Genomic DNA, 27,502 nt, shown 5'->3' with positions numbered 1-27,502 from the left:
TCCCTGCTCGGGCTAATAAAGTCGAACCGTAGGGCATCGCCGCCGTCCCGCAGCCCGCCCGCTCCCCCGGGCCCTCCCGGCCCTCGGGGGCTCGGTCCCCGGTGCGGCGAGGGTCGCTCCCCAACAGGGCTCTCAGGCGGCGGGGTCCGGGGCGGGGGGGGGGGGGGGGGGGAGCCGGGGGTGGTCCCGGGTCCCGGGGCGAGGAGGGGGGGCGGAGGGGGGGGAGGCGTGCGGCACCGTGCGACACGGGAGCGGCGGGAGCGGGTCGGCCCGACGGCGCGGGGAGCGGCACCGGCCGCGCTCCCGGGGGCGACGGTCGCCCCTGGCCCCCCGCCCCGGCCGCCCCCCGCCGCCGCCCCGCTGCGGCCGCCGTCGGGAGCCGTCGGGGGCCCCGCGGGAGCGGGCGGCGCGTCCCCGTCCCCGCGCTCTGACGCGCGCTCCCGGCGCGGCGGGCGCGCCCCCGCCGCTATAACTGGCGTGCATGGAGTCGGGGCCGGCGCAGAGGAGCGGGCGGGCGATGGGAGACGCCGCTCCGGCGGGATAGAGGGGCGGAGACGGGGGCACCCCCGGGGCCCGGCCCGCCCGGGGCTCGCCGCGGGCCCGCACAGATGCTAGTGCACAGCTACCCGGGCATGGTGAGTGCGGGCCGGGGCGCGGGCGGGGCCGGGCCGGGGCGGTTGGGGGGGGGTGGGGGGGGCCGGGTGGGGGGGGTGGGTAGGGGGGCCGGGGGTCCGCTCCCCGCCTCACCGCCGCCCGTCTCCCGCCGCCGCAGGACCGCGCCGAGGGGCTGCCCGGGGCGCCGGCCGGGGCCCGCCTGCCGCAGCTGCCCGCTCTCAACCAGGCGCCCTACGGCTCGGCCCCGCCGCTCTGCCACACGCCCGCCGCCGACTTCCAGCCGCCCTACTTCCCCCCGCCGTACCCGCAGCCGCCGCTGCCCTACCCGCAGGGCCAGGAGCCCGCTTACCCGCACCTGGGGGACCCGTACGCGGCTCTCAGCCCCCTGCACCAGCACCAGCAGCCCGCCTGGCCCCCGCAGCGCGGCCGGCAGGACGACGCGGGGCTGCTCTCGCAGACCCACCGCGCCCTGGGGCTCGACCCCCGCCGCGAATACCCCGCCGTGCCCCGCCTGCTCCACGGGCTGCCCGACGGCGGACACGGCCTCGCCGACGGCCCGCTGGGCCTCCACGGCCTCGGCCACCACGGCATCGAGGACATCCAGGTACCGGGGGACGGAGGGAGGCCGGGGAGGGTGCCCGGGGAGGGGACACGCACACACACGACAAGGGAGCGGCACGGCGGGGACCCATCCCGCCGCCTCTGCGCCCCGGGCCGGGGGGAGGGCGTCCCGGCCGGGCCGGGTCGGGCCCCGCGGTCTCCGTACCCCCGGGCAAGGACGGCCGCCGGACCGGGAACCCCGTTAGCCGGGGTCGTCCGTGCCCGAGCGATCCCTCCCGGCCGGCGGCAGCGGGTCGGCGGGGCCCCGGCCGCGCTGTCTGTCCCCCACGCCCCGAGGGGCCGGTGCCCGTCCCCACCGGCAGCTGACGGCTCTTGCTTCGGTGCTTTCAGGCCGTGGACGACGGCGGGATGAACCTGCTCGATCAGTCCGTGATCAAGAAAGGTAAGAGCGCGGCGGCACCGCGGGACGCGGCACCGGGCCGGGCTCCGCACCCCGCTCCTGCCCTCGGGGCTCCCCCGCGTCGGGTTCCCCCCCCCCACGCCGCGACAGCCGCCCCGCGGGGCCGCTCCCCTCCCGTCGGGAAGGGCTCGCTGCCGTCCCCGGCGAGGCTGAAAACGAAAGCGGCGGGTCCCGGCGGGCCACCGGGTCCGTCCGCCCGCCGGCCCGCTGGGCTCCCTCGGGCGGTACCGGCGCCGCCGCTCCTTCCCGGTACCGGGGACCGAGGGGCCCGGGACAGGCGGACCCGGCTATCGGGGAGCCCCGGGGGCCCACCCCCCCGGCGGCCGCGGACGGTTTGCGTGGGAAGCCCCGGGGCTGCCCCGGCGGGGCTCGGCGGCAGCTTCCACCGCTCCCGGTCCCGCCGCCCCGGGCCGGAGCCCTGAGCCCGGCGGCGGGGGAGGCAGCCCGGGCCGCGCACCGCCTCGGGTGGGGAAAGCGCTGGGCCACGGCGGAGCGGGCCCGTTCGGCGGGGCTCGTACCGGGGGGGGGGGGGGGGGGGGAAGAACGCGTTTAACGGGGGCGAGGAGATGGCGCGGCCGTAGGAACCGGGGCATCCCGGGGGCATCCCGCAGACCCCCGGGCAGCCGCAGCCGCCGGTCGCCCCCCCGGCTCGGCAGCAAGCCGGGCCCGCGGGGACTCCCCGTCTGCGGCTCCAGAAACGGGGCTTTGCCCCGGGCAGCGGCGGGGAGGCCACAGCCGTTCCCTCCCGGGGCCGGAGCGGGGAAGCGGGGCTGCGGGCAGGGGCCCCGCACGGCCCCCGGGGTCCCCCGCCGCCTCTCCTAATTCAACCGCCGATTCTCCCCCACCTGCTAAACAGCCCCTCCGCTTCCAAACAAAGCCCCGTGGTTAGAACAGCTCAACTCCGTAAAATATTTTTCGAATAAAAAACTTTACCGGGGCATTGCCGGGAGCGGGGGGGAGGACGGGACGTGAGCCGATCGTGCGGCCGCTCGGGGCGATAACTTCGGTGCCATATTCAAGCGCTGCTCTTGGCTTCTCCCCGCGATTATTTTTTTTTTTAACAAAAATATGCCGATGGAAAGGACGTGTTTAACTGCTGCTCCCCGGTACGGTCGGGCAAACGAGACCGCAGCCGTCCGTGCGGGCTCGCCGGGGGGTGAAGGCGGGCCGGGCCGGGCCGGTGCCCGCAGCCCAGCGGGGTGCGGGGTTGTTGGGTGAAACGCCGAGAAGCCCGGGGGCAGGGGGGGGGGCTGGCTCCGGCCGGCCCGGGCCCGGGCAAAACGCCGCTAAAACCGGGAGATTTTAGGTCGTCGGCTGCTTTCGGGGCTGCAGCGAGCTCCGGTGCCGGCCCCGGTCCCGGCTCGGAGGACGTCTCCCGGGGGCCCGGCAGCAGCCGAAGCCCCGGTAGCTGCCTAGCTCCGGCAATTCGGGAAAAATATGCCGATGGTGCGGCTCTTCCCCCGCCGCCATGGGCGGTGGCGGTCGTTACACGGGGGGGAGCAGCGTTCACGGTGCGTTACAGCCCCCTTTTCCATGAAAATTGTCATTCTAAGAACACAGCTTCATTACACGCGGCATTTCAGTGGAGCATTAATGACCGTAATTATTTTAGCTTTAATTAGAACACAGGAGAGGCGTTTCTTTAAATATCCTTGCATGAGAAATGGTTGCAACAAGCTGCGGGGTGCGTGTGCGCTCTGGCTGGGCAGGAGCTCCGGCCGCGCCTTCGCTGTTCGCTGTGTCCCAGCAGCACTCGAGGTACCTTCACAAACCCCTCTGCAGCCAGAATATTTGTCTGGAAGTTCGGTTGAAGTTACAGTGGTTTGGCTGGGTTTGGGTTTTGGTTTGGTTTTTTTTTTGGTTTGGGTTTTTTAATTTTTTTGTCCTCCTTTTTTTTTCAAAACGCGCCATTACTTAGAAATTTTCGTCTCCCGTCGGGAGGATTTGTTGTTGTTTAGTGCCAGATTCGTGCCCGGACAACCTCTAGTCTCTCCTTCGGGGAAAAAAAATAAAAGAAAAAAAAGCAAAAAAGAAAAGAACCCTGGCTGAAAAACGGGGCCTGTGGGCGCAGGTCGCCTGCGCCTACGGTCCCTTGCTCTCCCCACTCCGGTTCTCTCGTTTTTTTCCCTCCTGTCTTTGGAATAAAGACGCAAAGTACGTTTTGGGGAATCACCAGCTTTGCCCGCAGCCGTGAGGGCGATGCGCTGCCCGGGTGGCCCCGTCTCCGCTCGGCGGCTCGAAGCCCCGAGTTTGCTGGAGCAGCTGAGAAATCGATAAATCCAAAGCAAAGTGCGTGTTGGGGGGGGGGGGGACGGGACACACGGACACGGGCGCCCCCCCCCCCCCCCCGGCCCAAAGCGGCCAGCAGTGAGCCCGGCACCGGCCGGGACGGAGGCGCGGGGAGGGGGGGGTCTTGCACCGGGGGCCGCCCGGGACCGCGGTTCCCTCCCGGGGCAGAGGCGGCGGCTGCACCGCGGGGTCGCATCCTGCACCGGTGCCGGGGGCTCGGAGCGGGCTTCGGCGGCCTCCCGGTCCCCGTTCGCCCGTATTTCGATGGCCGCGCTCGCCCTTCTCTGCGGGGCGGCCCTGGAAGAGATGTCCCAAAAGGGGCGAGTTCGGCTCAAAAGCAAGCTGGGGAATTATGGAAGCTGTAGCCGGGCTGGGGTGGGGGGGGTCCCGGATCCCCGGACCAGGTCCCGGGCGGCAGCCGGGAGCGGTGGTCGATGCCGTGCGGGTCCCCGAGTAACCGGGCGGTTTGCCCCGCGTCGGGGGAAGAGCTGGGCGCTGGGGCTGTCCTCCGCTCGGACCGGGCGAATTAGTTACTGCGCAGTCTGCTTCATTTAATTTTTTGAAAACATCTGTAATACGGGGTCGTTCTGACTTCGCTGGTTCTGTCTGCTTTGAGCACGACGGGGGGGAGAGGTGAGCCCGAGGCGAAGCCCCGGATCCCGCGGCCGGAACGAATTACACCCTAGGAAAAAAAAAAAAAAAATTAAAATATCAGAGACAAATCCCGAGCGCTTTCCAGGCAGGCAGTGAAGTCGAGGGGGTGTGTAGCTGGACAGCGGGGGTTTCTCGGGGTGCCTCTCTCCGTGGGGAGTGAGGGTAAACGTTAAAAAGCGCAGTTTTATCATAAATCGCGCCGAGATCTCAAATACCGCACCGGGGGTGATTAATCCTTGAATTCCTCACGGTATGGCCCTCGGACAGAAACCTGATATAAATCTGTGCATGTGAAAACAGATAAATCTCTCCTTAATTAGTTGCCGAGATACTGTTGTCCTGCTTCAACAAAATATTAATCACCTGCCCCAAATCCCTAAAGCCACCTTTTAACTCCTGTACTTGGAGGAGCTTTTAATTCAAGCCAAGCGCAGGGACCCCCAGTCAAAAATAGCACGAAACGGGGAGGGAGGGAGGGGAAGCGCCCGCAGCCCCCGGCGGTGCCCCCCGCAGCCTGTCACCTCCCGCATCCCCGGGGGGGGGCCCCGGGGCCCGTCCCCATCGCAGGGGCTGTAATTGCAGATGTGTCGTCCCCCCCCCCCAGCACGAACGGGCCCCCGCAGCCCCGTGCCCGAGTAACCCCGGCTGCGGGTTTGCTTTTTCCCCCTTTTCTTCTTAAATAAACTTTAACGGTTTTAGCATTACGGGGCGGGAGGGGGGGGGGCGGCCCCGGGGTCCCCGTCCCGCAGCCCCGACGGGGGCTGAGCGGCTCCCGCAAGGCGGGCGGGGAGGGGGGGGGGGCCGGGTCCCTCCGGCGGGGACAGCACCGGGAGGCAAATTCGGGCTGAAAACAGGCGTTCGGAGCTCAATTTCCACCGTGGCTCTCGGGACCGGCTCCTGTTCGTTATTCCCGGGGGCGGCCCTCAGACTGGAGGGGCAGCCGCCGGGCGATGCGAGGGTCCCGGGAGGGGGAACCGAAGGGGGGGGGGGGGTCCGGTTCGGCTGCAGGGATGGTGTGTGTGATGGAGGTAGAGCTGGGATTTCACTTGTGAATAGCACTGAGAAACGGAGGATGAGCTTCCCCCCGTAGTGGCGTGATAGATAGGGGATATATTTAGTTTGGGAATTTAATGGATAAAATCTTGGATTGGGCAGCAGAGCTTTTAGGAATATCTTTTATATTCATGTTTGTTCCTTCTCCCTCTTTTTCAAAAGTATTTCAGAAATGAGTTTCTGTGCCTCTTTTTTTGGTTGTTGTTTTATTTGTTCGGGTTGGGTTTTTTTTTCTTTTTCCTCCCAAGCATTTATATAAGACCAGGAGGATATTTGGCTTGAGAACAGTAAAATTAATTCCGAAAAAGTTTAGTCAAGGGCTTTGGCTGCTTTAGGCTACAGCAGCTACAGGCATTTTCTGCCCGGTTCACCTGCTGCCCTGGTGTTTGGATGACCGGGACAGCTACTCACGTCCGGACATGGAACCCCCCAGACAAACAGCTGGAGACCCAGCGAGCAGCCGTTGCTCCTGCTGCGGGTTCTTCCCTCGGCTGGGCAAGGAGAGCGTGATTTTCTGTTTACGAAATCAAGCATTATGCCGTTGCACTCGGTAGCAAAAAATCCTGCAGCTTGGTCGTAAAATAAGGAGGGGTTTTACTGCTTTGACATCCTTTCAGGATCAGTGGAAAGCTTCTGATAGAGCCTTTTTATTACAAAGAAAAAATACAAATCTCTTTCCCCGGCACCCAGAACCTGGGGGTGCAGGCTGGGGTGCAGGAGCAGCCCGGGGTCCTGCCGGCGGTGGGCTGGGGTGAGACGGGGCCCTGCGAGCAGCGGGAGCGGCGAGAACCGCAGGGGCCTGCACACCCCGCTTGCGGGCAAGCGTTTTGGCTGCAGCGTTTTACAAGCCGGAGTACAGACGGAGCAGGGTGTAGCCAGCATGGGCTCACGCTGGCACCCAGGCGTGCATGGCACATGGGTGCTGGATGGCTGGTGGGGACTGAACTCCCCTGGCTTCGCATTGAGGCAGCAGGATTTGGCCGCTGCGGTCTCCCGCGTGTTTGTGACTTGCTTAAATTTCCATCCGAGGCTTTTCAGCTGCTCCCGAGTGGCAGTGCTAGCGTTTCTGCTCAGGAACGTGGACCTGTTTGGCTGGATGCTGGACAGACGGATGGAAAGCTGTGCCTCAGAGTGCTCCGAGCCCACTTTTAGAAATATTGCAAGAAGTAGCTGTCACTACTAAAGAATGCAGCAGAGGAGGGAGATTAAGACCGAGATCCTTAGATCCACTCGCCACCGCACGCGAGCTCCAGGTTTTGAAGCAAAATCTTCCCCATGGGCTTCGCGTGCGGGACTGCCGGTGGGACCGGGGTGCTGGCGTGGCGGCAGCGGTGCCATTTCTCCTTTGTTTCAGCGCAGAGAGGGATTGAGCTGTAAGAAATGCCGCATGAAGCCAGATGTGGCAGAAAAAAAAATCCTGAAAGAATGGTAGATTAGATAAACATCATTTCCTGTGACGGGCAAGGTAATAAATGAGGTCATCCTGTAAAACACCCGGGGCTGCGAAGACACGTCTTTTATAAGACTGTCCACGGACGTGGGCGGAGGTGCTTGGACTCCAGTCAGCTGCAGGGTGCTGAGCTCGGCTGGCAGAGCCCTCCTGGCTTTCGGCAGCTTTATCTGCTGCGGTAGTTTGCCTGAGTGGGAAAAGGGGCTCACCTGGGACAAGCCGGGTCTTGACTGGAGGCTTTGCTGCCTTAGCGCTGCTCACAAAGGCTTTAAAGTTTAGACAAGCCCTCGCACACACCACGAGATACAGCGTTCATCAAAACACAGTCACACCTCCCGATCCGGGCGCTTCTCCCTCACGCACACACGCGTGCGCGGCAGGAACACCTACTAATCAAACAGTGAAACTTAAAAGAAAGTTTTTACTCTGAACTGCATCCAGATCACCATTCCTCCATTAAAATTATATTTTTAATGTCCTATAATTGCACCAGGATAAAACCAGGTGTGTGTTCATGTGAGATAACACACGCGGGTACCGGTGAAGGCGCTGGGCTTTGTCTCAACCTCCCTGGTGCCTCCCAGGCATGTGTTATCTCCAAGTTTCATGTACCTTGTCATGACTTACTGTTTAATTAGATGTTTTTAAATGAATTTTTTTCTTTGTTAGAAGTAAAAAGCAGTTCTTAAAGGGTAGGTTCAGAAAAGCCAGCCTGGGTTGCTTTTTGGCATGTGGCTTGTGAGTCAAACCAACAGCCCTTCTCCTCCAGGAGATGGACCCCAGGTGAGGCTTCTCCATGGGACAGCACTGAGAGAGGCACCGCGGACACGCTGGCCTGGCTCCGGAGCACCTCTTCCTCCATTTCTGGGGCTGTGAGATGCTTTTGCAGCTTGGTGGCTTGACCGGTGCTCAGCGGCCGCAGACCCCGCTCGTTGGGCAGGCAGGGCTGCAGCCGTCTGTGCTCATGGGCGAAAGCGTCACCAGGGGCTGGCTGTCCCCAGCCACCCCGTGTGCTCCCTCTGTAATTTGAAGAACTGTGTAAAGGCATGAAAACTTTTGGGAAAGAGCACAGCACGTGCTCCCACCGTCCCGGGCAGCAGGTCGCTGCCACGCCACAGCCCCAGCTCCCACAGGGGCTGCTTCATCCACCAGTGGGTTGGCAGGGGGGCCAGCAGGAGCAGCCTCGGCCAGGTGACATACACCCCATGGTGTTTGTCCCCAAGAAGGAGGTGGCACCGAGATCTTAATTTTGTGGACAGTGCCACGCAATAGGCACGTGCCTCCCCAGGGTCCCACGGGGCACCCACCCACTGCAGCGCAGACACGGGTAAGACCCACGGGGACCTGTTCGTGTGCCTCCAGCCTAGGGACGTGCCCAGCGTCACACCAAATCTGCCGTAGAGCAGAGGTAAACGTAGACCATTCCTCCCTGTTTAGTAATATTCCAAGATACATGATTTCAGGAAAAAAAATGTTTGCAATCTGTCTTAATTATTTGAAGAGCCTAAACGAGGTTCTCTGAAGTCCTAGACTAGCACCCTAACCACTAAGCTATCCCACCCTTTCCTGTGTGATCCTAGGGAATTACTCATTCTTGCTGTCCTTCTATTTGTTTGTTTGTTTTAATTCTTAATGGAAGAACTAATTAGCAAATGTGGATATAATGCTTGGAGCTGCTGCATGCTCAGCTCTCATCTCCATACCTTGTCCCAGACCCAGCTCTGCCGTGTCTAGGTGTCATCTTTGGTTTGGAGAGAATTTAAGTGTTGTGGCTTGGTGGAAAAGAGCAGAGAAGCACAAAGGAGTGAGAAGGAATTGCTAGAAATGAACCCAAGCTACCCATTGCAGTTAGATGTCCCGGAACACAGCATGCCTGCAGCTCAGGAGCAAGGGGCTCTGGAGCAGGACGAGGGGGGCTGCAAGCAGGTTCACCTTTGCAGCCTAAAAAGCCATCACAGCTTCTGCGGTGCGTGCTTGGGATTCCAGCCAGGCCGAGTCTCCCCACCCTCTATCTCAGGCATTTATCTGGCATCAGTCACCCAACTGCCGAGGCGCCAGGGAGCGAGGGATCGGGTCAGGCCCTATTCCCTCCGGACTGGTTGGACAGGTCCCAGGGAGCAAGCGGTGTCCCCAGCAAGGTGGCTGCGTGGGGACGGCGCGTCCCCAGGGCTCCCTGGGAGCCCCGAGATGGCCCCATGCGCCAGGGAAAGCGGGGCCGCAGTCCTGGGGCTGGGGAGGTGGGAGCAGAGGATCTGACCAAGGGTATTCAGGGTTGCTCCAAGCACAAGATCCAGGTTAGCCAGAGACGGGGGCAGTCACTGAAGAAACATCATCAGAGGGTTTGTAGAAGCTGCACCGCAGTCACCCGTGTGCAGATGTGTCCCATCCCGCACAGCTGGCTGGTTTCTCCTGACGCTGTTTCTGTGGCTGGTCGGAGATGTTTTCCCCGTAGGAAGATGTGGACCTTGCTCCTTCCCCACGGCTTCTCCCTGGCACCGGGGCAGGTCCCGTGCCGCTGCAGAGGCGTTTCCCGGTGTGTGCCCTGGCAGGGGCACGGCGCTGGCCGGGCTGTGACACATCTGCTTTGCTGGATGTCCCGCCAATACTTGGGTGTTAGAAACCCAGGGCGTCTTCTGAGCAAGGAAAAGTAAAAGTGTTTTCGCTGTGATAGTGGGCAAGCGGTGCCTCTCCCCGGAGCGATCCCCGGGCGAGCCGGCGACTCCAGAAAGGCAGGTGAACCGACAGATTTACATTGCTGCGGTCTGAGGCTCAGATCAAAACCCTCCCGCATGCTCTGCGGATTGGCAGCAAGTTCCATATGAAGAGAAGTATTTTTCTATTATTATTCATGTCTAATCTTTGCTGAAGGGTCTTTTGCCCTTCAATAATCTAAATACATTTTAACAAATTGATAGCAACATTACCGTGGCTTACATGGGATCCGCCGCCGTTCGCAAAAGACACTGCATCTTTGTTCTCCCTTTTTAGATTATGTAGATCCAAGCCGCACAAATTCAGGCGCTTCTATAGGGAATACAGGGAAAACCTCTCAAGCATGTTACTGTAAAATGGATTATACTGTTTAAACACATAAAGATCCCGTAGACTGGTTGCCAAAATGTAATGGGAGTTTGTGCTGCTAAATGAATAAACCTGTGATGGTTAACACTACAGGGCAGCGCCGTGGAGCGTGTGCGGGTCTGGGAGCGCTCGCTGCCGCACGGCACAGCTGAACCAGGCTGGGGATGACATTGGATGAGAAACTTTCCTTGGCGTCAGCACGGAGCAACGCAGATTTCCAGTTCCTTTGGCTTAAATCCTTGGGCTCTCCAGCCTCCCATTTCAGTTTCTTGCCTTGCCGACACCTGTGTGTTTTGTGCTGTGAAACACACATATTCTATACAAGCAGAGGCAGAGCTACATAGGTCCATCCAGAACAATTAGTAATTGAACTGAAATTTAATTAGTTGTTATTTTTCTAATGTAAATATGAAGGGGCTTAGCTGCAGATTCAGAAAAAAATAATTTTGAATCAGGGGGAGTGAAATAATCTGGATTACCACACTAAACTGACTTTTGAAATGAAGTTGCAGAGGTACGAGTGAGAAGGGCAGCGTCAGGGGAGGGGACGGGGGCACTGCTCTATCTGAGCAGCTCATTCAATGAATAGCTAAACCCCATGCAGTAAATAGCTGCAAATACACTTGGACGTTCAAAAGCAGAATCCAAATCCTTTTTCATTCATTTCCTGCAAAGGTTCGAGCACTTGGATGTCACTCGTTAGGCGGACACTTTAATCATTAATATTTGCTGCTTTCCAGCGGGGTGTTCCTGAGGTTACTGTTCAGGCTGCTACATCAGAGGCTCCCCAGGCAGCACGGCCCAACCTGTCAAATGAAGTACAGCAGGGAAATGCGTGGGAACTCACAACAAATTGTTTGTGAGCAGTTTCCAAAAAATTCACAAAATATTCTAAGCAAGCAGCACATTTGAGGCCGAGTCATTCCTAAATGGTAAAGAAGGGAAACGCATTAGCTGAAATTATTAATTGCAAACCACTTACTAATCCCCTTCCCAGTCCTGAAGGAGCACAGGGTGCTTTTGCAGAGATCTGAGTAAATTTTGTTATTACATTGATTGGCCATTCTATCAAGACACAATGTACTAAGTGGGTACTGTCCTTAACCGAGATGTTGTATCTGCTGGTCTCGGGGAGGCTGAACCTTCCTGCCCCATCGATCCATCCCAAAGCTCCCCAGGAGACACCTGCAGTGATACACGGTGGGTACTTTGCTGGGTAAAAGAGAGGCACAGAAAGAAAAATGCAATTAATATCACATGGCACCTTAACATTTAGCTTGTTACCTAATGTATTGATTTGCATGGGAAACCAAATGTTAAGTATGGGAGCTTTGCATAGGCATGGGACCTCTCCTGATTAGCTTTCTCATGGGAATAGTTTGAGGCTGCCGAGTTGTATCCCTGCTCCCTCTCTTCTTCCGAGGGTCCGAGATCCATTTCCCTATCGGGACTCAGCAATCTGGAAAGCCCAGAGATAAAAACAAGATTCTTTCCATCCTTCCATTTGAAAAGGCCTTTGAGCCGATTACAGCGTTTCCTAGAGAGGCTCTTTGACATGGGGACTTGGTTCAGGTTGTGCATTCAAGATAAAGAAAATACCTGTATAAACCCCTCTGGGAAGAAAGGATAATTACAGACTGCAGGTTTGAAATATAGCTGATGGCACTGACCTCCTTCCCTGGCCCATCAATAAATACCTCTCTGCTGAAACACCAGGAAATTGAAGCAGCTGAACTCTGCAGCACCTCCTCAGTGAAAAAGGGCTTTTAAAGGGATGGTAGGAGCAGTTGCCTCTGGCTCACACCCACATGCAGATAATTCTTTATATATGTATCTCTGTCTTATAATTTACATCAGAGACATTCAAACGAAGGTTAGATTAGTTCACTGAAAGCTCTTCCTGAAAGACAGCAGTAATCCCTTCCCTTGCTGGAGCACCTTTCATCAGGGGCTACGCACAAACATCCATCAGCCAGAGCTTTCCACCGCTGCCTGCTCAGAGCAGGACAGAGCCGCAGGAAAACCCCATCTACTGCAGAGAACAACACCCGGGGGGGCTCGGGGCTCTCGTCGCCGGACCTGCGATAGCACAGAAGCAAAACTTCAGCAGCTGCAGTGAAGAGCGGCCGAAATAGGTTTGCACAGTACAGGTGTCCCCTTGCAGGGCAGCACAACTCACGCCTCCCGCAGCCTTTTTTTGGGCTGCCCTGGATTTGCAGCGATGCCTGACGCAGCCGAGCTGACCGGTGCATGGCCCTGGAGGGGGACCGGGGGCTGAGATGCTTTTGGGGTGGCTGGAGACAGCACTGTGCCTGAAGATGAGAGATTGCTTTGTCCCAGGTAGTCTCCTACAAGGATTAACTGATACCCCTTTAAAATGCAATCTAAGCTGTAGCACACTCCCACTTTTGAAAGAGATGTTGCAACAAAAGCTCCAATATCCAGGGATTCGGTGCTGCTGAGGAGGAGGGTTTACCTGTAACATATCTAAGGAGAGAAGAAAACAGACTTGTAAGACGGGCAGCGATTTACATGTTCCCTCTGGACTTGTTTTTCCCCTCGTAGCACCCTGAGCTCCAGCTGGAAATGGAACTGAACAAATAACACCACGATAAGCAATTCAATTTCCAAGTACCACAAATTTTCCTGCTTACAAATCATTTTGCAAGCAGGTAGCGCATTTCTCATATGGAAATGAGTCAGTACTTTGTCTTTTTCTTTTTGTAGGTAAAGTCTCTTTTCCCTTCAAACCAAAAGTTGATGGTGTGCAGTCAGCCCCCAAGCACGGGCAGCTGCTCCCGGCAGCACCCACACGCAGAGCGTAAGCCCGGGCTGCAGACATGCCTTTTGCACTGAATATTTGCACGTAAAAGTGGCTGTTTCCAGGAATCATAGTGGTAATTTCAGACACAAATGTTTGTGAACACAGGCGAGGAAGGAGAGGGAGTGCAGGAGCTTGGGGATGCAGCATCGTCACCCTGGACCACACAACAGGAGAGGGATGATGAAGAAGCAGAGGCGTAGGGCTGCAGATCCGTCCAGACTGAAACTCGTTGGGGAAAAGCAGGAAATTCTCCAAGGCTTTCTAGCTCCCTGGGTAAAAGCCTTTGAAGAATGGGTTTCTTTTGCTCCTTCTTCTTTGTATCTGGAACTTAAAAGCCGAGGGACCCACCTCTGCAAACCAGAACAAAACTGTCAGAAAATTGATGCTTTATGTTGGGACACCTTGAAGGCACAAGGCTCCTTACTCCATCCACTGGATTCACAACTGAGCGATCATCAGTTCAATGGTGTTTCTCCTTTTTCACTCTGATGCCTGGTGTCTCCTGAAAAGCCCTCACAGAAACAAAGCCGTGGCATCCCATCACACCTGCAGCGTCACTGGAGGTATCAGGACCTCACATTCATGGGGATTGCCTTTCCATGCCTGTCTGCCTCTCCAAGGAGCATCACCATGTCCTGTCCTTAGACACTGGACCAACTCCTTCTGGCTACATTTACCCCCCGGGGACTTCTCACCTGGAGAAATCTTTCATCCAGGGATCACTTGGCAAGTTTTAATTGGGTACCGCAGCATCCCTCCCAGGTAGATATTATCTCCATTTTATTGATGGGGACAGTCAAGCCCAAACTGGGGAGGTGACATGCCCAGTGTCATAAAACAATTCCCCGGCAGAGCAGGGAGCCGGCTGCAGCCATCCCAGCCTGCGGGCTCCCCGCTATCCCCGGGCTGCTGGCTGCACAGGACATGGGCAGACAACGGCACGCAGGCAGGGTGCTCTCCAGCTCAGGGAAGTCAAGGGAGGAAGGCTTTGGTGTTCTTGGAAACCAGGACCCGCTTGGAAATCGCTCGCTCTCTCGGAATCAGGGGTTTTCATGCCACAGCAAATGGAGTTGTGCGAGTTTTGCCATCTGACAGTTACACCCAAGGTATGTTTAAAAGTCAAAGTAGATCCGACTCAGCACAAAAAAAGGCATCTCTGATGGGAGATCACAAGCATTGTGGGTTCAAAGGGAAGACGAAGCCGCATGTACCTGCTGCGTAGCACCAGGACAGGCGGCTCGTATGGGAGTTTGTGTCACTCTGCACTGCTGCTCAATGCACTCGCAAAACGTATAATGTATTGCAAGTGGTACCTGCCCTGCAACATTAAAGGAGGCAGCGAGATGCTGAGCCTCATGGAAACGCTTCCTGTGACATTATACAGAAGAAATGAGGACAGCTTCCCTTCCCACCTTCAGGAAGACATCATATGCCTATTATTGACATGCTGCTGTTCTCCACAGCTCACTTCAAAATACAGGAGCATCATGAGACAAGACGATGCAATGACAAATGTTTCACCGCATTAAAAAAAGGCTGGAGTTATAAAAGCAGAGGCCATACTTCATCAGTTTTCTATAGCTGTTGCCCAAGTGTTAGGAAGTGCTGTAAAGCCCAGCTTGCTTATAAAAGCATTCCCACAGACCAGAAGTGCATGCATTCAGATCATGCCCAGATGCCTGATCTTTGGTAAATCATTTAACTTGTTCTGTGCCTTGATTTTCCCCAGCTGCAATAATGATCCAGCTCACACAGGCACTGGGAGCGAGTTAATGACTTAAGGGGCTGGTCCTGTACCAGCACTGGGCTGAGGATTAGCAATGTGTGAAGCAATTTGAGGTCTGTCAGCGTAACCTTATTTCAAAATCAGTTTTCCCTTTCAAATCAGATCCCTCCGATGCTCGTGCTGCACAGCCCCGCAGTGCTTACCTGCATCCAGCCCTGCTGCTCCCTAGCCCAGCGGCAGCATCCCCAGGACCGGAGGCTCACCAGGGCAAAACACTTCACTGGGGCTTTAGTTTGTGAAATCCGCAGCCAAGCTTACCTCTGCATGAGGAGCTGAGTATCAGCCACACCAGTCAAGACCTTTTGGATTTGCTGAATTAGAAGTAGCAGGATTAATCTGAACTAAGCAACCCTCCCACAGGGGAAAAAAAACCTCTCAGGAGCACCTGGCAGCTAAAGGAAAGGGCAAAAAAACTTTAGGGGGACAAAGTGAAGCAACCGAGCCTCAATGACCAAGGGGTTTCAGGGAGCAGACTAAGATTTTTTTTTTTTTTTTTCCCCCATGTAGACGCACCTACAGTGTCTCCAGTAACTCACCCTGCTGGGACCGTGCCCAGGGCTTTGGTCCCTCTCCCACCAGCCCCAGCTCTCTGGGCGACACTAACCCACTTGGCAGCTCATTTTCTCAAAAGTCCCCCGCACTCACAGCATTTCTTGCTTGAGAACAAGTCTGCCAGAAGCACAGCACGGATGTTCAGCCTCTTGCTACCCCAGGCTCAGCTGTGTCTTTGCCAGGAGGGTCCTGATCAGAGGCCACCAGCACCCGTGGGGCTGGCTGCAGCTCCCAGCTTTTGGGAACAGCCTTTCCCCAGCACTGCTGCAGGCTCCCCAGCTCACCCTCCATTCACCTATCTATCACACAGCTTGCAGAGCTCACACAGGGCCAGTTAGGAAATAACGAGGAAATAATAATAAGAGCAGAGAGCAAAGATGGGCATAAGAGGAAAAAAGACCTCACACTCCCCAGTTTTCTGAGCAGCTGCTAAAAGCCTAATGCCCCCTTCCTCCCCTTTCTTTGGCTGAATCAACCCAAACACAGCCTCACAGAGGGAAATGCAGCTTGTGTCCTGCCCTTTATAGCTTCCTGGGGTGGGGTGACCCAGCTGAGCCCTGTCCCACTCATCAGGCAGGGCCTGGAGGGAGGGGGCCAAGCACCTGGGCACCCGGCCGTCGGGGTACCAGCATCTAACCCTTTCCTCATCAGCCTGCGTAATGCGTCGGTCCATCACTGTATGAACGAGCGTCTCTGGGGTGTGTTTCTGCTGAAAACTCTGTCCTTCACGGTCATGAGTGGGAGCTGAGCTTGCCCAAGCTCCTGCCATGGGGATGAGCAGGGCGAGAGCCGGCTCACTGAGCAAAAGGCAATGTCTTGCCCCCGTGCCAAGGACAGGTATCTGCTATGGCCAAACCCAGGAAACCTCAGAAGGGGTGACCAGTGCAGTGACACCGGTGTGACATTTTTATTCCCAGCTGCAAAGCGCCGCGTGGGGCTCAGGTCCGTGCCTTGCCCGGCCGCTCCTCCGCTCGGGCACGGTGGCACCGAATGCCTCCCACTCGCATTGTGGCTGTTCAGCACCCGGTGCCCAGAAACCTCGTTGTGAAAACCCCGTCTCTGCCCCGTAGCTCGGATGAACCCTCGACATGAAGCTGTGCGAAGCAGCACGTAGCGCTTCCCAGCGGGGCCGGGCGCCTGCATGCACCCGTCTTGGTTTGGAAGGGTCCCGCGGCTCCTGCCCGCGGCGGCAGCGGATGCAGGGGGTCGGCGTGCTCGCGCGCCGGGGCGTTGGGCTGTCGGCTGCGTGCCGTGCCGACCCGCAATGGTCTCATGCTTCCTTCTTGTCTGCAGGCTGGCTCAGGTGCTCCGATCACCTGCTGCTTGCGGGAACAGGAAAGCAGCAACTGAAGATCGAGGGGGACTTTTGGTTTACTCAGATGACAAGAGACAATTTTGGTTCCCCAAAAGCCAAGGAAACAAAGCTGTCAGGCTTTAATGGTAGCTTGTCTCCTTCCTGCAGCATGTTTATGGGCAAACAAGCTGCAGATCAGACCAGGCAAACAGCAGCAGGTGAGGCCAAATAACAATAATTAATGATTAATGGCGAATGTGGCTATGTTTATTCTTGTTGTGTTGAGGCAACGTTGTCTAATGGATGAAGCACTGTTACAGGACTCAAGAGACCGGCTCAGCTTCCAGCGCTGCCGCTAACCTCTGCGTGATGCTGGGCCAGCCACCCGTTCTGTTTCTCCCTTCGCACTCTGTGTGCCCCGCTGCTGAGGGTACAAGCTCCCCGCGATGCGGGCGGCCCCGTCCCATGCCTGCACGTGCCGAATGTGACGGGGCTCTGGCCTCGGCTGAGGCCTCGAGGTGGAAGAGCGATGCCAATATTCAAGTTTTGTTACGGGCGCCCAGTGCCTGCATGGTTTGCTTGTGGCACGCAGCAGGGCTGACCTGACTGCTCTGGGCATTAACCTTCGCAGCGGTATGCTCTGGGTTACAGCTTTCAAGGGGATTTATTTCTGACAGTAGCATCATTCCCAAAAACGCTAGTACGTGTTTCAAAAGTGTTGTGGTGTCTCCACGCTGTGCATCGGCATCCATCCGTGCCTTCCCACCGCCCTGCCCTGTCCCTCCCCGCACGCTGCCGCTGTGTGCGGGGCGACTCGCAGACACGCCAGAGCTGTATCGGACCGATCTCCAGCCCAGTTTCCCGTAGGCTCTGGTGTTAATTCACGCTGGTGCCAGCTGGGTTTGCCTCCTCCCCAGATGCCGTGTTTCATGGAGCTGTGTGGTGAGGCACGATTCCCCTCTCTCCTGCATGGCTGTTCAGTCCCTCGTGTGTCCCCAGCCACGCATGCGGCTTGAATGCACGCCACCGCATGATTTCAGGCATGCACAAATAAGCAAGTATATAAATTACGCAGAGCTCTTCAAGGACAGACAAAGGCTATGATACTACAAGAAACACCTGCTCTCCAGGGGTGTCTGGTTTGGGGGTGGCCCTTGCTGCAGCAGAACCCACATCCGCTGGGTACCTGGCCCCGAAGTGACACGCACCTTGGCAGCAATGCATGGATATTTGTAAAACATGCTCTGACTTTTTATTTTAAGGGTGTCCCCTAGAGACAAATATAACCTGTTCTGGGACTGTGGAAGAAAGCTTTGAAGTTGCTGCTTCCTGGAAATAGCTCTGGTTTCCTACGTCTCATGGTGATGTTCCTGTATTTATTCTTCCCTGAACATCCCTCAACCAGCTACAGTCGTGGCAAACACCAACGCCGCAGCTGCTGACTCCAGCCTGGCACCAGTGCATCTTGCCCTTCACTCCCCTGACTTTGTACAAGTTTCATGCTGAGAGGAAACTTAATGTACCTTAGCTCCTTTCCATTAATCTTTTAGTCTTAAAACATTAGCCATTTTTATGTAACATGTGCTACTTTTTTATTGCCACACTAACAAGTTGTTGAGCTGTATTTACAATATGCTGATTGTAAGCGCCCCCTAATAGGTCCAGTCTATGTACCCTCCCCAATTAATTTTCGGGTTTTCTGTTTCATTTTGGGCATGTGTATTTCCTTTATAAAACCTGCATCTCGCCCTGGTATTCGTTGCTGCGTTACTTGCAGGAACCATCTGAACGTGCCTTGTGGAATGGTCATTACTGAGGAACCGCAAAGAATGCCAGGGCTGAAATGATCTGGAGCGATGGCATTTGCAGTCCTCTTTGGATTCTTTCAAAACCTGCTTTTTTCCAGGGTTAAATTGGTTATTAATTTCAGAACATAAAAGCCAAAGAGATTTGGCACAAGTTTCAGCCACAGTTTTAACCTATAAACCTTTATTGCGTCTAAGAACATTTCTTACTGTAATGACGTATGGGAAAACCGTGCCCATTTCACCCTGGTTGTGATGCCATGGGCCCGATGCGATGCTGCAGTCACCATTGCCTGTCTAACCTCTTGTGTTAACTGACTTTTGCCCATTAAGTGAAAGGAAGTCTGTGCTGGATTAATTGGGTTTGATCTCCTCAAGCTTCCTTTAAGCCAGGGATGATGAAAGTTTAGGGCTGCGGCTTGTTGTGGGGCTAATCCCAAAGCTGAAGTCAAAGAAACTCTTTCCACTGGTTCCTGTGGGCGCATACTGGCAAACGCAGCTCTCGGCCACCCCAGCATCCCCTGGGTTTTATGCAGGGTATGAAGGTGGTGGCTCAGCCCTGCTGATCCTGTCCGGCGGGACGCAGCCGTGAGCCTGTGCAGAGCTGGGCTGCAGCTGTGGTCCCGTCCCAAAGCCGGGAGAGGAATGGCACCCGGACCAGCGCGATGAGCCGGTGCTTCGCCCTGCCACCCCACCTCCACAGAATGCCCAGAGCAGACAGGGAGGGGAAGCTGGTCACAGGTCCAGACAGCGATGCTGCGGACAGTCCTTAGCCTTCCCGGAGACCAGCCCAAAACCTTGGGTTTAATTACAGTAGAGCTGGGAGGCGTGGGAAAGCAGGCGAGAGCAGAGTCCAGGCCTCTTCCATTCTTTTTTTCTTTATTTAGTTTAGTTTCATCACCCCACCTCTCCTTTTATTGAGGAAAATAAGGAACTAACTGACATCCCAGCCAGCCATGCTGATGTCTGCAGACGGCAGTGCACGGGTGCTGGGGGCTAGAAAGCTCCAGGAGAGTCACCGAGCAGCATCCCTGGCTCCGGAGTCTCTCAGCCATGGTCTCCTCTTCTCTCTCCCTTCCTTGTCTCCCAGTGCCCATCCCCTCAAAGGCCAACGGCACCACCATTTCCACCCTGTCAATGAACAAAGATGGCCTGATCGGAGGGGTGACGAATCCCAACGAGGTCTTCTGCTCCGTGCCTGGCCGCCTCTCTCTTCTCAGCTCCACTTCCAAGTACAAGGTGACCGTCGGGGAGGTGCAGAGGCGGCTCTCGCCCCCCGAGTGTCTCAACGCCTCTCTCCTCGGAGGAGTCCTCCGCAGGTAAGCTGCTCCTAAGAGCCCTGGCACAGCCCAAGGACACAGGGCTGTGCTGCGTGCTGAAATGCAGGGGGTAATGGCGAAGCAAGCTTTGTCTTCAGCACCAGCTCTTACCTCTCAGATTAATGGAGACGAGAAATTCTGGTGTGTGGTATATTGGGGAATAGCATTTTTGTTGCTTTTTCTTCTTTTCTTTCAAACCTAAAAGCTTAAACTGGGATTAGTTATAGTTATTTTAACATTAATTATAATTCTTTTCCTCTCCGTGTTTTCTCTTTTCAGAGCAAAATCAAAAAACGGGGGTCGGTGTTTAAGGGAAAGGTTAGAGAAAATCGGACTAAATCTACCTGCGGGAAGGCGCAAAGCTGCCAACGTCACCCTGCTGACATCCCTCGTGGAAGGTAAGAGTCGCTCTGCACTCCTGCGGAGGACGGGAGGGACGAAACTTCAATACCTTTCATTTGCAGCTTTCCACAAACGAGAACACTTAAAACCAAGTATGCAGCAGTCACCACCGACTGAGACTGGAAATATCCCCGTGTAAGTCTCCATGCTGATTCAAGCACGTCTGTCTTCGGAAACTCAGACATTTCTGTAGACCAGTCATAGCCCATGGGGAAAAGGCATCCACAGCCTGAACGGGGCTGCGAGCTTCCTTTTGGCTATAGCTAAGCGTACCGTTCATTTCTGTGAACTAGTTCTAATAACGCTTAGTCAGGTTCACAGAAACCAAATACAACAAAGCTCGAATAAAGCTGCCAAGTATTTAGCAGCTGTTCTGTAGCACTGTGGGCAAGCTTAGGACACAACTCAGGTGCTGCTGACCGGGCAGCATCGACCTGTTCTGTCGAGGCTCCATCACCGCGCTCAGGTCCATGTCCTGTCTCCTGTGCAAAGGCGATGCCCCGTATCTGAATCCTGCCCTTCTCCCCCGGGACAGCGGGGGACAAGTGAGACATCAAGGAGATGCAGCACAGCTCTGAGGTCTTGCAGGTGGAGGTAAAGTTTGTAGTAGCAGTCCTCGGAGCGTGGCATTAAGGGCTAAGCTATGGAAAATGTGCTGCGGGCAGCACAGCCTTGGCAGGCAGCGTGAGACCTGCCCTGACGTGTGAGGTGCCCCTGCTTAAAGCTGCTTGTTTATTTGCTCCCCTCCTACTTTTTGCACTATGGCAATGATGATGTTGCCACCGCATCTTGGGAGAAAAGGACACGGGACGCAAACAAATGCAATGACAGCTCTGACTCCCTTCGAGCTTTGGAATCCATTGTGTTTGCACCCAGCGTGTTGGAGGCAGCTGCCTGCAGTTTCTGAATAGAAAATCATCTCCATTGTTGCCAGCAAATTAAATGACCCGCTTCATTAGGCGGAGGTTGTTACTGAGGGCAGTTGGTTCGTGCTGAATGAAAGGCTGATTTCCATTAAAAGAAAAGAAAGAAAAGAATGAAAGAAAGAAAGGAAGGAAGAAATGTACATTTTGATTTCAGGTGGCTGCTGATGTTTCAGTTACTGCTTACCAGCTCATAGTAAATAAAAGAGCGGTGCCATGTGTGCTTGATGGATATAATTTCCTCCTGCACATAAGTGTTATGGTACTGGGAGATGTTTCACCCAGAGGAAGGTGCTATTGCATTGTCATTACTCAGCACGCAGAAACTGGCTTGTGCCCCTATGCCCCAGGCATCCCCTTTCTTGGACATTTGCTGTCTTGGTTTAATTTGTTTTCTCCCCTCCGCCTTCCCAATATCTGTTCCTTTAAAAAAAACACTGGGTATTTTTCTGAGTGCTAATGATATACTTTTTCTTACACTGACCCACAGCCATTTTTAGAGATGGGGAGAATGGGTAACGAGGAACCCAGGGAGCACTACAAGGGCTGCAGGTAGAAACACAGCTTTCTTTGGGAGCCTTTGCCACGTACACCGAGCACTTGCCCGCTCCTGGGCACCTGCTCCGTGAGAGTAGCTCCAGCACGGACCCCAGGGAGCAGCAGGGCTATAGTTCAACTCCAGAAACATCCTTAAGCTCTCAGAAAGAGGTGTGCATTCAGACAGGCTCCTGCGGCCCCTCTGCCTGCTGTGTCCTCCTGCCCCACGAGTGCTCTCCTACCCTGGGCTCTGGCTTGGTGTAGATTTAACACCACTTTCAGAAGCTGGACTGCCTTGTCCCCTCTGCTGAAACCTCTCTAAGCCAGCATCCAAACTGCCTTTAAAACATTCAGCTGTGTAGCCACTCACGCACATTCATGGAGGAAATAAATCCTGGCTCCAGCCTTGGCTCCCACCGTCAGGTCACACAGCCCTTTTTTATTCTCACAACAACTGTTTTTCAGCAGCTATTCCTTTCTGATTGCTTTTTAACATACAACCAACTGCAGTTCTGATTCTCTAGGTTTACCTTATTTGCTCCTTCTTTGGAGGAGGAGATGAAGTGGAAAGTATTATCGTTGTATGGGAAGCACAGACACTTTGACCGTAACATGGCTTCACAGACTGAGCTCCGGGAGCTGGGAAGACTGTGATGGGATCTAGGTTAATGCTATTAGGATGGATGGCCTAATACGTATGAGCAGCAGGGGGGCAAGTCAAATTAGCTCTGCCTGCCCGACCAGGATTTCGGGTGTTGGGCATGATCAATTGCCATCAGCTCTGATTATTTCCACGGGGACGCCTGGAGATGGATCAATTCCATCAATGGGTGGGCATTTCCACGGGGTGATGGATACGCTGCCTGCGCGTCCAGCCCGAGGGCCCCTGCTCACTGCGGGAGGATGTAAACCCCTTCCTTCTGCCCGTTTCTCACATCCCCATTTTGTCTAGCGGTCACAGGGCTAAGGTCACTTTTTCACCCTCCAGCCCCTGTTTAAATCTCTGCTCATTTGGGGGAGGCCAAGCAGGAAATTTTGGAAGAAGTAGGGAGAGAAAGATGCAGCAAGGGAAGCGCCCAAGTGGCCCAAGCCACATCAGTGAGATGGCTGAAGTTGCTACAGAAAGTGCTCCCCTTCCACGCAGGCGTTGACACAGCTTGTTCATCTGTCCTGCTCGTAGGTGAAGCCGTTCACCTGGCTCGCGATTTTGGGTACGTGTGTGAAACGGAGTTCCCAGCCAAGGCGGCGGCAGAGTACCTGTGCCGACAGCACTCCGACCCCACGGAGCTCCACACCAGGAAAAACATGCTGCTGGCTACCAAGTGAGTACAGATGGCAACGAGCCACCGCTGCGTTAGGTACCTGCAGCCTGGAAAGGCAGCGTTAGCCCCAGAAGCTTACTCTTCTGTGGGGAAGAGATGGCCTCATAGGTCTGAAAGATGTGTGGCAAGGTGAATAATTGGCATGGATGGAAGGGCTTGCTCCTACACGGGAGAGGTTAACCTCACCCCGGGGATCATTTCGGCACTGCCACACGTGCCCCTTCGAAGCAGCAGCAGCCGCACCAGCTCCGACTCTGCACCCAGGGCTTTTCCCCAGGCTGGAGCCAAAAACTCCCGGAGGGGACAGAGCTGCTCGGGCAGGGAGCAGGAAAAACGACCCCAAACACACCTACGTCCCTGCAGCTTTCCAACAGCATTTATAGTAACACAAACCTCTCCCTTTCAGGCAAATTTGTAAAGAGTTTGCAGACTTGATAGCCCAGGATCGCTCGCCGCTGGGGAACAGCCGCCCCTCACTCATCTTAGAGCCTGGTGTCCAGAGCTGTTTGACTCATTTCAGCTTGATAACCCACGGCTTTGGGGGCCCAGCCATCTGCGCAGCGCTCACAGCCTTCCAGAACTACCTGGTAGAGTCCCTTAAGGGGCTGGATAAAATGTTCATGAACAGCACAGGGAACGGGCACACGGCCGGAGACTCCAAAGCGTCAGAAAAAGAAGTGAAGCATCGGAAATAACGTGCTGTCTCCCTCCCTCTCCCTGGTGGGAGCTTTCCCCGGTCGCGATAGATAGCACTGGGGGGGAAAGATGATCCAGTGCACTGTTTCTGTACTGCTACATTTGAACTTGGGATGAAACTCGTAAAGCAAACAAAGAAAAGACAAAAAAAGAAGATTTAAAGAATTTAAGAAGAAAACAACTCTAATGGACGTAATGAGATTGAGAAAATAAGCCAGGTTGATGGCTTTTAGTTTTTTGCCCTTTTTTTTTTTTTTTTTTTTTTAAATCGTGGATGCAGGAAGCCAAGTCATGTGCAATTTTATTTTGTTTTGTTCTTTAAAAACCCATAGTGAAATCCTGACGTGCTCCAGGAATTTGTTCCAACTGAAAAACTGAGAAGAAAGAGCAAAAGCCTCATCAATGCAGGAACCAGAGGCATGAGCAGCAGAGGGCAGGGAGTTGGATCGCTGGCTGTACCTGGATTTATCAGCTGGTTTTGACAGGCAAATACACAGGAAACCTTCCTATTTCCCCACCTACAGCCCAGTCCTAAAGCCAGGCCAAGAGAAAATTGCCAGCAGAACTGCTTTGGATTTAAAGCAGTTTCAGACTTTGTTTACAGTTTTCAAACTGAGACTTAAGGCAGATTTTCCCCCAGGCTGAGGAGCCCTGAGCCGTACCATGAGGGGAGGAACAAACTGCACACCCGATGGTTCCCAGGGCAGGAACCGATCGAGGAGAGCCTTCCCAACTGCTACGGTCATAGCTGGGGATAAAGCAGGTTAAGTTAAACCCAGGACTAATTAAAACTCCACAACCTACAGATAACAGCACACAAGTTTCTAAAATTAATAATAATTAATAAAGCACAAGGAGCAGAACTTGAACCAGGCCAAACTGAACTGTTCTAAATCTGTATATATTTATTTATGTGTAATTAAAATCTGAAAGTTTTAAAATGTCCAGTGCAAGTTATTTATATCAAATTGAGTTGGGTTTTTTGCTTTGCCTTTTTTTTTGTTTTGGGGTTTTTTTTTGAAAGATGAAAGTCTTTGGATTTTCTGCCATTAGAAATGGGAATGAAGTTTTGGATACACAAAACTGTAGCATGGACAAGATAGGCTGTGATGATAATGACTATAGAAGTTCTGCAGGATTTTGTACTTGCTGTTGTTTCTCTTAATGCTGCAATAGATGTACAACACCCACACCACAATGTCATTCTCATTATCTTAATAAACCTCTTTTTATTTGAAGAAAGCACTTCCATCGTCTTTGTGAACAAGGATCCTTCTGCCTCTGTGGTTGTATCTTGAAATATTATCCAGATTTAAGAAACAGTATCCTCCAGTTTCATGGCTGACATTTGACTGATCTGTGCAGTCACAAATAGAGAGCTCAGAGAATGACAGGAGCTGGCGTTAATGCCCTGATCTCGCAAGCCATCGCAGCCGAGCCGGCCGGCGCCTCTGGTGATGAATAGTGAAATGATGTGTTTGCAGATGTTTCAGAACTGCTCAGGACAGTCAAATCTAAACCTGTCTGTGAAGAGCTGCAGAAGGACCTCATGGTATCAAGACAATGAGTGATAAATTAGCAGATAAAGTAACCCTACTAATCTATATGCAATGACGCTCTCCAAATTAGCTGCTATGTTTGTGGCGTTATTACGGATAGAGCTCTAAAACCAGCCACCTTGTGCTCACAGGAGCTTAGAAATAAACAAAGTGATGGGAACTGTTAAAAAAGGATTAACAAACCAGAAAACAGATCATGCTGCGTGACATACGTGTTCTTGCATGACATCGCTCTAGCTTGAATGCCACTTGCAGATCTGGCCAGCCCAACTAGTAAAGCCATGGAGAAAAGCAGCCAGGGAGATCTGAGGTGGGAACTGACTTCTGTGCGAGGAAAGACCAAGGGATTAGAGCTGCACCACTTGTAAAGGACGTGAGCAGTATATGGGAGAGGTGTGGAAAACAACAGTATAAAAGAATACAAACAGGGAAAGATGACACTAAAACTAGAGGCAGAACACCGAACAAAGTAGTCAGGAAGCTGGTTTAAATAAACGAACAGCAGACAAGTGAGAAGCCGTGGGATTTCATGGAAGCAGACGTGTAAATGGCTTTTGACACAATGGAAGTGGGGTGATTTTAGAGAGCATGTGTGCAGTCTTCCCTACACATCCATTGCTCGTCACAGCTAGAGACTGGGCAGATGGACATGGGTCTGAGTCATTACAGCACTTGTTATATTGGACCTCTCTCAGAGTTGTACCCACCAGTTTTCTCTGGAGGTTGCAGACTAGGCTGATGATAATGGAGAAGTAACCAAACTGTCCCAAAAGGGACCACAGGAGGTTAGAAATACAAACCCTTCTCCCTTTCAGAAAAGTGTGAAACATTTTATGTACTAATATAGTTTGTGGGGATGGCTCAGAGTCAGAAACTTGCATCTAAATACTCCCTTCAAAAGCTTAGGGATGCATTTAAATTAGGAATCAGATTGGAAATGTCCCTTGGTATGAAGTTTGTGAAAGGAAAGACCTAAATGACGGGCTCTGCAGGTCTGGTTTTGCTCTTGGACCTTCCCAGAGGAAGAGCCAGGGAACAAGGAGGAGCCAGGGAGCAGAATGGAAATACTACAGACACATCGGAGGCTTGTTTACACTTCAAAGCTATTTTGGATAATGCAGGGTGTGAGCCAAAAGCACAAAAACTATTCCTATTTAAAATTATTCCAAAATAGGAGTGCCCTGTTCTGCATCAGCATAATCCATGTTTAAAATGGATTATGGTAAAGGAGGGTAAGGTGCTTTTGTGCTACAATACAGGTTTCCCCACATGGAGTTATTTAGGATAACTATCCTGAAATAATTCAATTTGTAGACATGCTCTGGTGCATGGTATCAGAGAAGAGCAAACTACACTCTGATACATGATGAAAGTATATGTGTGCACACTGTAATATACAGGCGTGAAATATAATTTCATAATGTAATCATATTATGAAAACCTGTCTTGGTTAGGGCACTCTTTGAATATCAAGGAATTCTTAGACATAGCAGCAATGAGCAATAGAGACAAAGAATCAGGATATGCCTACAGTAATTACATGCTGTGTCCATCGGGTGGAAAAATACCTCCCTCCTCATTTTCCTCTTTGGGTAACTGCAAGTCTTTTGAATGTTTTATGAGGAACAGTCTGGTGCCTGAAAGGCCAGGATGCCACCAATTACCTTTTAATTGGGAGGAAGTTTGATGATTTGGATTCACTTGTTGATTCTGCCACAGATGCTCAAGACTGACGATGGATGTGTCATGTAGGATCAACTTTCTAAAAGCATTGAGACTTCCACTTCCAAAATTTTGGACACCTTCATTTCTGCAGGCCCACAGAGATACCCAAGAAGAGCACAACTCTCAGAGGTTGTGCCAGGCCAATTCTTGTTTGTAATGAGTTAGTACTGGACTTGCCCTCTCATCTCACTGTCAAACAAGGCCATCCCCTGGTGTGTTCTTTGCCTTTCCATCCTGAGAGAAAGAAAGGCATTTTACACAATTCAGGGCTCAACCCTGGTATAAATTCCCACACTGATTACAAATATTATCGTGGGAAAATACGTGGGATTGTGTCAAAGACTAAAAATAGATTCAGGCTCATGAATTCTACGCTTGTTATAGAACACTGGAATTTCAATCCTAAAGGGGAATTGAAAAAAAAATCTTTTTTTAATTAATTTTGAATGAATGACAAGTCCAGGGAAACCACATGACAATCCTTGACAAGTGAAAAAGAAAAAGAACATTAACAAAAACTCTTCATTCCCTAACAGTCAGCTATCCCAAGGGTAAACTGAGGTTAACATTGAATTGTGACTCTATACTGTATCAT

General features: G+C 53.8%; 1 protein-coding gene across 4 annotated transcripts; it reads left to right on the top strand.

Moving 5' to 3' along the window:
* The first annotated feature begins 378 nt into the window (after positions 1 to 378).
* Positions 379 to 24,888, top strand: TFAP2E (transcription factor AP-2 epsilon). 4 transcript variants are annotated; one of them, XM_052810861.1, is made up of 8 exons: positions 379 to 635; positions 842 to 1,219; positions 1,567 to 1,618; positions 16,619 to 16,837; positions 19,515 to 19,743; positions 20,023 to 20,141; positions 22,786 to 22,927; positions 23,334 to 24,888. In XM_052810861.1, exons 1-8 carry the CDS (start codon positions 609 to 611, stop codon positions 23,620 to 23,622), a joined length of 1,455 nt encoding a protein of 484 aa, XP_052666821.1. In that variant the 5' UTR covers positions 379 to 608; the 3' UTR covers positions 23,623 to 24,888. The 4 variants fall into 4 exon arrangements, with proteins under 4 accessions (XP_052666821.1, XP_052666820.1, XP_052666823.1 ...); XM_052810860.1 differs by having other exon boundaries at positions 389 to 635; positions 773 to 1,219; positions 23,334 to 24,886; XM_052810863.1 differs by lacking the exon at positions 842 to 1,219 and having other exon boundaries at positions 390 to 635; positions 23,334 to 24,886.
* The last annotated feature ends 2,614 nt before the right edge of the window (positions 24,889 to 27,502 follow it).

Source organism: Harpia harpyja, chromosome 16 (genome assembly GCF_026419915.1).
Source record: "Harpia harpyja isolate bHarHar1 chromosome 16, bHarHar1 primary haplotype, whole genome shotgun sequence".
Taxonomy (NCBI): domain Eukaryota; kingdom Metazoa; phylum Chordata; class Aves; order Accipitriformes; family Accipitridae; genus Harpia; species Harpia harpyja.
The sequence above is the reverse complement of the archived record's forward strand: the minus strand, read 5'-3'. Positions and strand labels throughout refer to the sequence as shown.